This window comes from Chlorocebus sabaeus, chromosome 27 (genome assembly GCF_047675955.1).
Source record: "Chlorocebus sabaeus isolate Y175 chromosome 27, mChlSab1.0.hap1, whole genome shotgun sequence".
Taxonomy (NCBI): Eukaryota; Metazoa; Chordata; class Mammalia; order Primates; family Cercopithecidae; genus Chlorocebus; species Chlorocebus sabaeus.
This window is the reverse complement of record NC_132930.1, coordinates 8,031,827-8,044,994: the sequence shown is the minus strand read 5'-3', so window position 1 is coordinate 8,044,994 and position 13,168 is coordinate 8,031,827. Positions and strand designations below refer to the sequence as shown.

At 42.4% G+C, this 13,168-nt stretch overlaps 1 protein-coding gene across 4 annotated transcripts in view; it reads right to left on the bottom strand.

The window, feature by feature from the left end:
- ATP8A1 (ATPase phospholipid transporting 8A1) overlaps nucleotides 1-12,633 on the bottom strand; it is a 266,338-nt gene extending 253,705 nt beyond the window's left edge. For all 4 annotated transcript variants that reach the window (XM_008017516.3, XM_008017518.3, XM_008017515.3 and 1 more), the window contains exon 1: nucleotides 12,330-12,633. In XM_008017516.3, the coding sequence (XP_008015707.1) occupies nucleotides 12,330-12,378 (49 nt within the window). In that variant the 5' untranslated portion in view covers nucleotides 12,379-12,633. The remainder of the gene's footprint in view (nucleotides 1-12,329) is intronic.
- Nucleotides 12,634-13,168: the final 535 nt, after the last annotated feature.

Below are 13,168 nucleotides of genomic sequence, written 5' to 3'. Positions count from 1 at the left end.
GCAGAGGTATTCTTCCTCATGTCATTTCTCTAACATTTACCCACAACAATGAAAATCAAGTTAGGAAAGTTGACTTAAGTCCACTGAGAATATTTATCACAGCCATGCTAGCATGGATGGTAGACAACCCAACTTAACATATAGAGCAGCCACCAGGATTGGGTAAAACTTAAACCCATTTCATTTCTTTGGTCAGAGACAGAACATGGCCTAGGTTAGGGGAAAAAAAAAAAGGTAGAGTGAGACAGACTAGAAGGGAACTGGAAAGAGCCAACTAGTCACAGCCACTGGGATGACAATACAGTGGCAGAGCAAGAGATCCAGGAAAAATGGAAATGGGCAACAACTACACTCAGAACCGAAGATCTCCTGCATGGGGCAACAATGTGGGTTCAGGTGAGTTGGCCAAAAGCAATTGTGGGTAAACTGCAAACAAATGATACTCAGAAACCTTGGCAGGCCTGGTCTGGCATCAAAACTGATCACAAATGCTGAGCACTGGAGTCCAAGCTACAGTTGGGAACCAGCATCTCCTCCTGCCAAGAGCAAGGCAGGGCCCCCATCCTGGAGCTCTATAAGCTGCTCAACAGGCACTCAGGGTCAGGGAAGTGGTGACAGGGTGTGCATGCCTCATCTTTAGAGTGCTAAATCAGAGCTCTTTAAATGTCGATGGTAAAGATTTTTGGGACTAAATCTATGTGGGGTTGAGGAAGGGACAAGGGAAAAAGATGGTCTGCAGAAGCTGGAAGATTTGTTTTATACAACGTTAGCTTTATTTCAGGACCAGAATTATCCACAGGGACCTAGGTCAATTACAGAAGTTGAACTGGTCTAGGCTGGCATCAGAACAAAGTATCTCTTTGACTCACCCCTGCATGCATACCACTGTTTGCTTGTTTCATTCACAAAGGTCAATCTTGTACTCTCAACAGGTCTGGCCCACTAAAGTGGCATTCTGGTCCAGAACCCAGGCTGACTTTGGCCTTCTTAGTGACATTCTGAGCTGTCACTCAACTAATCTGATATTATTAAGCACAGCCCCAGATGGATCAAGATCAGTCATCTCCTTCAAAGAGAGTTCACACAAAACAATGAACAGAGGCTCAATTTAAAAACAGACACCTCTCTTTGCCAAGTCAATTAGAGGTCTAATTAATCCATGAAGCCAAGTTCTATATAGTTGTCCCTTTAGAACAAGTGATGGTGACACTGTACATAAAAGAATACTACTTAGAGCTTTACCTACTTCACATCTCATGCTAACATTTAAATAAAAATGAATAGGAAGACATGACAGGGTGTTTTATCATATATATTTTATAAGAGATTAAAAAAATGGAAACAAAACAGGCTACAAAAGATGCCACAATGTACTTACATAAAATCTCTAAATTGCCACAAGGGTCAAGTCAAAGGCAGTATTATCTAAGCACCAATATAATGTGTGAGGTTTTATACACACGTGACTGCCTTCTGTTGTTAGGAAGGGAGCTGAAGACTTAAATCTCGAGATCTACGTATGTATTTCTAATAAGCTTACTTTGAGCTATGGGTTTCCATTACAAAATTTTATATTCTGAAAAATTCTAGTAAATCCTAACAAGTAAGCATACGCTAGAGGTATAATTTACAACTATGCTGTTCAATACAGTGGCCACTAGTCACATGTAGCTACAGAGCACATGAAATAGTCCAAATTGAGATGCACTATAAAATGCCCACCAGATTTAGAAAACGTAGCACAAAAAATGTAAATTATCACTTGTAAATTTTTATAACAATAAAATGTTGAAATAATATTTTGGATATATTGAGCCCAAGAAAATTCATATTTATAATACATATTAGTATTTATATGTTAAATACACTATTACTTGTATTATTTAACATTAAATATATAGTATTAAAATTCATTTAACATTTCTTTTTACATTTTAAATGTAGCTGCTTGATTGTGGATCATGTTTTATTTCTTTTAGTGCTGATCTGAGATATAAATGCCAATTTGATAGGGTAAGTAGATTCCATGGAACTAGTAGTTAAATCTAGCTGGTCTAAATTTCACCTTATTCCTAGCAAAAAGGAGAAAAGAGTATTATCTCAGCTATCATGTCAGAGCCACTATATGAAACCATAAAAGTAGTAAGTTGGAAGCAGAGTCCACAACACATCAGCAGATAACAATGAACCATTCTTTCTCAAAAAGTAGTAAAACCAACATATACCTGGTCAAATCTTATTAATTTTAAACTTCATTTTAAAATACTTTGCTTTAAGGTATACAATATAATTTTAAAACCTACAGAGACAAAAAGAACTGAAAAACAATATCAAAGTAGCAATAATTGAAGAGGGAAACTAAGCATACATGACTCAATATAAGAAACATGCCAATTCTCTTAATATAAATTTATAAACAAAGCAATTCCAATAAGTATCCCAACATTTTTTAACTTGATTCAATGACATACTCAAACTCAAATAGAAAAATACACCTATGGGGGGAAAAACAAAAACAAACAAACAAAAAACCAGAAAAACCTAGAGAAAAGAGCAAAGAAAATGGGACAGCTAAGATAATATTTTTTATTATGTTGCAATAAAGGAATTTGATACCAGGAGCTAAGAGGGACCAAAATAAAGGGAGGTGAAAGGGAAGGGAAAGAGAGACTGACTCCAGAAAACAACTCAAATATATACATAAGGAAGCACCTCAAATCAGTGTGGGAAGAAAGGATTATTAAATACATGGTTATTATGACAGGTAAATAATTTGAGGAAAAAATTAGATCCAGGACTCACATTTCACCACAAAGTAAATACCACAGGAATTACTAATATAACTGTTAAAATGAAGCCCAAAAGTACTAAAAGAAAAACATAATTGAAAAATTATCTTGAAATGAAAAATGACATTAAAGCAGAAATTAAAAAAACAAAGATTATACTTCATAAAAATTAACTTACATACTGCTAAAGCACTACAAAGTTAAGACAAACTATGAATAAGGAAAAAGGTAGTATCTTTAACATATAAGTTCTTAAACTTCAATACAAAACTTTATAAACAATTCAGAAACAAATCACTACATTTACCAAAATATGTTCAACCTAATAAAGCAATGTAAACTTAAAGACTTACTTTTTACATTCTATGTTCATAAGGATGAAGAAAAATGCTATGCAATGCTGCAAAAGGGATAAACAGGCACTCTCATTCACTTTCAGTGGGAGTGTAAACCAGTATAATCTTTCTAGCAATTTTCAAATATGTATCAAAAGTCATAAAAAGATATATATTTTTTTACCCAGAAATTCCATGTCTAGGGACTTTGAAAAAACCATCAGAAAGGTGTACAAAAAGATACAAAGATGCTTGTTCAAGAGTTTAAAAAAACTGAAATGACCTAAATGCCCACCCATAGGGTTCTTTAGTAAGTTATTCTGTACTAACATAAAAATGTTAAGCTGTCATAAAATTAATAAAATTGATCTGTTCATTCAACAAAGATTTACTGAGCTGCTACCAAGTGTCAAGCACTATTCCAGGTATAAAGGATAAAACTAGCGACAGACAAAATATACACAAATCTATATTGGCACAGATAACCATAAAATTACTAAAAATAATGCAGATTACCTCATTCTTCCTAACAAATATATATTTTCTGGAAAACAGAAAGGACGTATACTAAAATTCTAACATTGTAAATATATAAATTTATATGAAGTATACAAAATTTTATAATCACAGTGTGATTTGGATGGCATAGTTTGAGATGAATTTTATTCTCTCCTGCAAGACTTTTTGAAGCATGAGTTTTTCCCAGTGATCAGGTAGTACCGCTATCAAGACTCAAAGTTAAGCTCTTCCATTAAAAACAAAGCTCAGAGTCATCCATTCATTCAGCAAATATAGAGTAGTGGCTATGTGGCAGAAAAACTAGGTGTAGAGGGTACAGCAGTGAACAAATCTCACAAAAACGCTCCTTTAGTGGTGCTAAGGTTTCAGTAGGAGGGTACCAAGTGCATCTGGATTTAGTTCAGAGTATTTTACAAATTGGATTATAAAGCATTTTCATCTTTAGGGCATAGATTCATTCATTTAACCAATGCTTGTGCTCCTACTACGTACCAGGCAATGTCCTCATGGAGAGCAACATATCAGTGGACAAACCAGACAAAAACCCCTGCCCTTAGGGAGTTTACTACCCAGAGAATACAACCATTGGAAGGTTTGGGCTCCTTTCACTAAGAGGTAAAGAACGAAGGGGAAAGTGGTGGCCTTCACGTCACTGACACTCTAATGAAACCACGTGAATAGAGATTCACACAGCAAACATTTCATTAACTTCAAAAGCATCCTCTGACCTACAGAAACGTTCCCATAGCTGTAACATAGGTACATGCTTCAATTCTGTTTTGGAAATGACAGGAAAAAAAAAAAAAAACAACCATGAATTCTGCACTGAAGATACAAAACCTAAAATAATTCGATCTAATACACTTATATCTCCAAAATTACACTAAGTAAAATGACACCTATTTTGAGACTTTCAAATATTGATGCATAATAACTGGTTTTTAAAGCAACAAAAACCTTAGTCATCTTTTACCTAGAATAGCCTCCTAAAATTTTTTATTTATAAAATTTATAAAAATTGCTTTTTATTCCTTTTGTTACCTTTTATGTAAATAAAACATAGTATTCTACATAGTTAAAACATTTTAGAGATGCCATTTAGAAAAACAATTCCTAAAACAACTTCTGGACACATCGCTTAGCACATATTTTACATAATAAAATAAATGTCGTTATATTTTAGCATTATAGTATTCAACAGAAGAAAACGCAAACCACTGGATAGGTATGTGAAGTTTCTCTGCGTGTGCATTTCTTTAGTTTTGAACAATTTAATCCTTATTATATGTAAAGTAGGAGCTCCAGAGCAGTTTCTATTTTATCCAAGCAAGAGCCTTTGGTCATCTGAGAACTTCACTGTGACTGATTCTGTTGCCTGCCTGATATAGTTTGGCTGTGTCCCCACCCAAATCTCATCTTGAATTGCAAAACCCACAAATCTCACATGTCATGGAGGAACCCAGTAGGAGGAAACTGAATCATGGGGACAGGTCTTTCCCATGTTGTTCTCGTGATAGTGAATAAGTCTCACAAGATCTGATAGTTTTATAAATGGAAGTTCCCCTGCCCAAGCTCTCTCTGCCTGCTGCCATCCATGTAAGATCTGACTTACTCCTCCTTGCCTTCTGCCATGATTGTGAGACGTCCCCAGCCATGTAAGTCCATTAAACCTCTTTTTTTGTAAACTGCCCAGTCTCGGGTACGCCTTTAAGTGTGGAACTCCCTAGAGACTTGTTGAATGGCTTTAACCAAAATGCTGATAATGATACAGACAATGAAATCCAAGCTGAGGTAGTCTCAGATGGAGATGAGGAATTTGTTGCAAACTGCAGCAAAGGTGACTCTTGTTACGTTTTAGCAGAGACTGGCAACATTTTCTCCCCACCCAAGAGATTTGTGGAACTTTGAACTTGAGAGGGATAATTTAGAGTATCTGGTAGAAGAAATTTCTAAGCAGCAAAACATTCAAGAGGTGACTTAGGTGCTGTTGAAGGCATTCAGTTTTAAAAGGGAAGCAGAGTATAAAATTTTGGAAGATTTGCAGCCTAACAATGCGATATAAAAGAAAATTCCATTCTGTGAGGAGAAATTCAAGCCCGCTGTAGAAATGTGCATAAGTAAGAGAAGCTGAATGTTAATCACCAAGACAATGGGGAAAATGTCTCCAGGGCCTATCAGAGACTTCGTGGCAGCTCCTTCCATCACAGGCCTAGAAGTTTAAGAGGAAAATATGGTTTCATGGGCTGGGCCCAGGGCCCCTCTGCTATGCGCAGTCTAGGGACTTGGTGCCCCTTGTCCCAGCCACTCTAGCTGTGACTAAAAGGGGCCAAGGTACACCTCAGGCTGTTGCTTCAAAGAGTGGGAGCCCCAAGCCTTGGCTGCTTCCACGTGGTGTGGAGCCTGCAGGTGCACAGAAGTCAAGAACTGAGGTTTAGGAACCTCTGCCTAGATTTCAGAAGAGGCATGGAAACGCCTGGATGCCTGGACAGCAGTTTGCTGCAGGGGCAGGGCCCTCATGGAGAACCTCTGCTAAGGCAGTATGGAAAGGAAATGTGGGGTCAGAGCCCCCACACAGAGTCCCTGCTGTGGCACTGCCTAGTAGAGCTGTGAGAAGAGGGCCACCATCCTCTAGATCTCAGAATGGTAGATCCACCACCAACTTGCACTGTGCATCTGGAAAAGTCACACTCAATGCCAGTCTGTGAAAGCAGCCAGGAGGGGGACCATACCTTGCAAAGCCACAGAGGCGGAGCTGCCTGAGACCATGGGAACCCCTCTCTTGCACTGGCGTGACCTGGATGTGAGACATGGAGTCAAAGGAGATCATTTTGGACCCTTAAGATTTGACGGCCCTGCTGGATTTTGGACTTGCATGGTGCCTGTAGCCCCTTCCTTTTTGCCAATTTCTCCCATTTGGAATGGCTGTATTTACCCAATGCCTGTACCCTCATTGTATCTAGGAATTAACTAACCTGAGTGTGATTTTACAGGCTCACAGGCAGAAGGGACTTGCCTTGTCTCAGATGAGATTTTGGACTGTGAACTTTTGAGTTAATGCTGAAATGAGTTAAGACTTTGGGGGACTGTTGGGAAGGATGATTGGTCTTGAAATGTGAGGACATGAGATTTGGCACAGGCCAGTTGGTGGAATATGGTTTGGCTGTGTCCCCACCCAATCTCATGTTGAATTGTAACTCCCACAATTCTCATGTGTCATGGGAGGAACCTGGTGAGAGGTAATTGAATCATGGGGGTTGGTCTTTCCCCTGCTGTTCTTGAGATAGTGAATAAGTCTCATGAGATCTGATGGTTTTAAAAATGAGAATTTCCCTACACAAGCTCTCTCTTTGCCTGCTGCCATCCATGTAAGATATGACTTGCTCCACCTTGCCTTCCGCCATGATTGTGAGGTCTCCCAGACATGTGAAACTGTAAATCCATTAAACCTCTTTCTTTTGTAAATTGCCCAGTCTTGGGCATGTCTTTACTGGCAGTGTGCAAATGGACTAACACACTGCCCAATAACCATACACCTTTTTCCTTTTGTAACACAGCACTGGGTAATGTGTCCACCTGGAAATTTCTATTTCCCAGCTTGCCCTGCAAATGTAAACCAATGCAAAATAAGCATTAGCTTTTGTGTGGCACTTTCTGGAAAACCTGTTTGTCTTTCACCTTCCATTTTCTCCTGGCTAAAACTATTGTATATGATGGCTGGCACCCCAGCAACCATGGTGTGACTTTATGGAAGTCAAACTCTCAGGACGGTGAAGCAAAAAGGCACAAGGAGTCAACATCCCTTATGACTTTGTGTAGCAAGCACGGCCAACCCTGACCGTCTACCTCCATACTAGTTTTACAGGAGTGAGAAAAACTATTTTGTGTAAGCTACCATTATTTCAGTCTGTTTCCAGATTACAAATGCTAAGTTCAAACACCCATTTGATTTATCTGGGGCAGCTAAATAAAGAGACCTAAAATTCTTAGTCTTCTGCTTTACCTACTCTTGCCTTCTGGCGAATTTTTCCATCAGGGTTTCAACTATCGTCTCTCAAGATTCCCAAGTTTGAGGTTTCCCACATCTCATCTCAAAATTTCCAACTACCTTTGAAACACATCCATTTGTATGTCCCAGTTACCTCAAAATTTGAATTAGTATAATCTCTTATTTTACTAATCCTTCTTCCCAATTTCCTTATTGTTTAATAGATTTTCTCAACCAATCAAGTTCAAGACTGTAATGGAAATTTCTTCAAAATGTGTTTCACCAGCACCAGGGTATCTTGGGAGGCTCATTAAGAATGTGAATCCCCAGGCCCACCACAGATTTACTCAACTAAATCTTCACAAGCCAGCCCAATAAGATCCTTGGTAATTTATGAACATATTACCAATATGTTATTACTAATGAAATATCAATATGCTATTCCCAATAAGATCCATGGTAACTTATTAACATTAGAATTCTAAATTATTGCTTCAGAATTGCCTTTTAAAAAAAAGTCCTTCTCTCTCCTGCCCTATGTTTACTAAATATTCACTAAATAGCAAAATCCTATAATATGATTGATATAATTTGTCTGTGTCCCCACCCAAATCTCATCTTAAATTATAGTTCCCATAATCACCAAGTGTTGTGGAAAAGACCTGGTGGGAGGTAATTGAATTATGGGGGCAGGTCTTTCCTGTGTTGTTCTCCTGATAGTAAGTCTCATGAGATCTGATGGTTTTATAAAAGGCAGTTCCCCTGCACACGCTCTCTTGCCTTTGCTCCTCCTTCACCTTCTGCCATGATTGTGAGGCCTCCCCAGCCATGTGAAACTCTGAGTCCATTAAACCTCTTTTTCTTTATAAATTACCCAGTCTTGGGTATGTTTTTATTAGCAGCCTAAGACCAGACTAATATAATGACCTTTGTGACCTCATTTCCTACTATTCTTCCTCTCACTGCTCCTAATTCCAGATTCTCTCCTGCCTTGGGGCATTTGCTCTGGCTGGAATACCCTTCCCCCAGATCCCTACCAGGCCAACTTTCTTATTTCCTTCATGCCAACTTTTCAATGAGGACTAGCCTAACTAACCTGCTTAAAATTGCAATCCATCCACCCACCTTAAACATTTTGCTTTCTCTTCATTTTCCCCATAGCATTTACCACACAACAAACTTTATAATTAGCGTATTTTGTATGTGTTTTGTCTCCTGCCTCACTAGAAAGTAAGCACCTCCAGGGCCACACTTTTCCTCTTCTATTAACTGATGTATCCCAAGTGCCTGCCTGTAACAGTAGTTGAACTTCAGTAGACATCTGCTGAATTAGCTAATGATTCAGTCAGAAATCTGATTCTTCCCTTCCCATTCTCACTGTTCCACTCCAATACTAATTCTGACTTTTGTCATTTTAAGACTGTTTTGCAACAGTCTATCTACAATACCCTTTCCTCCAAACCAGCCAACACACTTCCAGACTTACTAAGTTACTATTTTCAGGATGTCCCTCCCTTATAATGATGTGGCCCCCAGTTGGCCCTGTTAGATATTATATATTGGAGTTACACTTAAATAAGAAATTAGATTCAATAAACTCTATGATCCTGTTCAAATATTTGGTCCTGTGTCCAAATGACTCACCTTGGCATTTAAAATGCTCTGTAATCTGGCAGTAGTCTACCTATCCAAACTTATAGCCTACTCCTTCCAAGTTTCCCTATGCTCTCAGCCAATTTCCTTAAGAACTCTGAAATAAGCCGTGTTCACTTTCCCCATTTGTTCATGTCATGACTGTCTTCAACACTCTCCTAACTATAGAAATAGATGTCAGTATCCTTTAGGATCCTGCTGCTCAGACTGTGATCTGCAGGCCAGCATCCTTCAGCATTACCTGTGAGCTTCTCAGAAATGTAGTAACTCTGGCCCAACTCCAGACTTCCTGAATCAGACTCTGCATTTAACAAGATCCTCAGGTGATTCCTATGAACCTTCGAGTTTGAGAAGCACTGTGTGAGGGCTCAGCTCAAATCACACCTCAATGAAATGTTCACTCGGCAGGCCTCATGTTCAGGAAGAAGTATGTACTAAATTCCTAGTCTTCCACAGGTCCTGCGTCCCCCACGGCATGCACAATGTTCCATTAACAACATCCCCTCTTAGACTATTTATTCCCTCTTAAGTCCTTTCTCCCCAGTTTGGTTGTAAACAACTTACAGGCATGACAGTCATACATCTGGCCAATCTGGATGCAGGGAACAGAAACCCATTCAAGTCATTTCAAGGGGGCGGGGGAAAAGAGCTTATTTTAATGCTACTTGGGAACTAGAGCTATAAAATTCGGGGAGGGCAGGCTTCAAGGTCTGGCCACCCTCTCTCAGGATCTGTGTCTGCCCATCCATTCCGTTCTCTTTGCTATCTCTCTACTCACCCAGTTTCTGCTTTCTTCTATCAGCAGCATTCCCATGACCTATTATGGCCATCCATTCTCTCCCCTACCAGCCTATTCACCTCTGTTCCCTTCTACTTTGACTCCAAATCTCTAACTTTAATGTTTCCAAGAGAGATATGATTAACACAGAGACTCTTTTTGAGCCAAACCACAAGGTTACAAGTGTCTGAGTCACATAAGAATTGGTTGCCCCTGGGTCAGGAGCCAACCATAGCCCAATCAGCTGAGGCCAAAAAAGGCTGCAGTTCAGAACAAGGCCCTCTAGGCAGCAGGGCTTCTCTCAAAGGAGAATATTCCTTAGGAAAGGTAGGACTATATTTCTTAGGAAAGAAAAGTGTGGGCAGAGCAGGCAATGAGCCACAACGCCAGCCCCACAGAATCATCATTTGTCTTCACCACCATCCCAAGCACAATGCTGAAGCTATAATAACTGGAATCGACCAATATCAGGGGAAAGAGTTATTCACCAAGCACCACTATGGCCCTGACACTGTGCTGGCCGCACACGGAATACAAAGATTAAACAAGCAGCAGTCCTTGTTTTCCTAGAGTTCTTAATCCAAATGTGTCACTGAACTAGTTACTTGACCTTGGGCAAATTACTAAACCATAATGGGTCACAGTTTCCTCAACTATCAGATGGCACTCCACCTTCACCAACCTCCAGGAGTGTTGTAAGGTTCCATAAGGTAATCATTGTAAAAGTACTTTGAAAAATACACAAATCAGTCAAGAACAGTACTGCAGCCCTGTAATCCCCTCACATGCCACAGGTTTTGCAGTGCTCTCAGATTTTTTCTCTTTCCCCTATTTCCCACAATATAGGACCCATCAATTGCTGTTATTTAAAAGAACACCACCAACTATTACCGTTATATTTTCATACCTCTATGACTAATTTCACCCAGAAGTGTAAAAAAAAAATGAATTTTTAGTGTGCATTTAAAAAATATTATAATGTATTCAACTGTGTATGTAAAACTATAATGCCCTATATAAGTATTTTTTGGTGTATTACAAAAGACAGTGTGTACCGAATTCCTATGTAGTACACAGGCCAGTTTTGACTCTTGTATGGCCTTCTCCCCACAGCAGTTTCATTTAATATTTCTGAAATACTGCAATCAGAAAATTTCAGGGACCCTATTTTTACAGGGACACCCTAAGGAGAAAAAATGACCTGTCTCCACCCCTGAAATCCAATTCTCCTAACTTATATATCTTTTTTTTTTCTAAAACCACTTTACCACCGTCTTACATTAAAAGATGGAGGTGGGGAGGAAGAGCGGGAATCAGTGATAATGGCAAGATAGATTTCTGAAAAACATGTTATTCCACCCTCTGCAGGATTCAAGTACAGGTTTATGGGAGAAGACAAACAAACCTTGGGATATTTACGGTCTTGGCTTTGACGCGAGCAAAATCAAATAATATTTACAGAGTGCCTGCCACATGGCAGGCAGGATGTTGAGGGCTCCTGATACGATGAAGAGTCTGGGCCCTGGGAAAGCTTACTTGCTTCTACCCCGGAGCATCTGTTGCTCAGTGTTGACAACTGTGGCCATTCAAGAGCTGGCCCCAGGTGGAGCAAAGAAAACAGCTTCCACCTGGCTAAAAAGTCAGCTCAGCTGGTGGAAGTGAGGGTTTCGAGCAAAAGGGAAACAAAAACGAAACCTCAGACGCGAGCCGGTGGGACTCCGCTGCGGGAGGCAGAATTACAGAAGCTGTAATGCAGGGGACCCACTCGGCACCCGACCCCGACGCAGGCTCCCCGCGCTCCGAGAGGCAAGGGACTACGGATCAAAGGATTCTGCAGCCCGGGAAAAGCAAACTCGCTTCGCTGGGAGCTCAGAGAGGGGGTTGCAAAACGGTGGGCGCTGGAGGCAGAGGCGGCGGGCTGGGGATCTGCTCACTAGGATGGAGAAGCTGAGTGGAAATCGAGCTGGTGGGGAGGGAGGTGGGCAGGGCGAGTGCGCTCAGTGACTGGGACCTAATGGTCACACTGCGGTGCTAAGCACGCCTAGGGGCTCCCGCCGAGAACACCCATTCGAAGGTACTGGAGCCTGGAAAGGGTCTACGAGTGCACTGGGGGCAACGCGGGGGGAAGGGTCCACTAGGAGCTGGGCGCGACAGTCGGACTGCCGACGGGGAAGAGGTGGGATGCGGTCTCTTCCAGGATGAACACACACACTCACACGCACACTCGCTGCCCGACCCTGGGTTAGCCCCGAGCCTCAGCGGCCCCTCACCCTCGGCGCGGGAGCGGATCTCCGACACGGTCCTCCGCATGGTGGGCATCGCGGCGGCGGCGGCGGCGGCGGCGGCTGCAGGTGGGTCTTCAGCCCGGACTCTGCACCTGTCACCTCGTGGTACGCGCGGGAGACCCGGCTGCGCCGCGCAGAGCGCTCAGCTGCAGCCCGGGCCGCGCCACCCACCTAGGGCAGAGCCGCCGCCGGGCGCGGCCCCCGCACGCCGACAAGAGGAGAAAGGCGGCTGTGGCGGCGAAGGTGGCGGCGTCCGCAGAGCTGGTCTAGCTCTCGCCGCAGCCGCGGAGGGGGACTCGGCGAGGGGCGGAGCTCGGGCGCCGGCGCCGGGGGTGGGGCCTGCGGGGCGCGCGCTCCCCCACCCGCGGCCGCTCTGCGAGGAAGGCGGGTGAGGGGCGGGGAGAGCAAGGGGGAGCCTCCTTCGCCCCGCCCCGCCCCGCTTCGGACCGTGTCACGACTCAAAGGGGGGGATCAGCTCTTAACCTCCCCAGTCCTCCAGCGTTTTCGCTCCGCCCGGCGGAGTTAGTTGTCCCGGTCCCTCCTCCAGCCCACTCGGACTCTCTCACGTCTTGCTCAGACAGGAAAGAATGCTCCGGCTGCTGCATTCTCACGAATCCCCTCCCGTTACCCCTGGCTTTTGATCGCAGTGGAGCCGCCCGTCGTCCGGAAAGTGCTGTTGGGTCTGCGCGGGCAGGCGACAGCGAAAGGGTCTGGGACTACAAGGTTTAGCTTCTAGCCAGAGCAGGGTAAAGGAACGACTATTCACCATCTGGGTGTAATTCTAACCTCTCTGCACGCCCAGCCCGACTCGTGGCCTGAGTCGC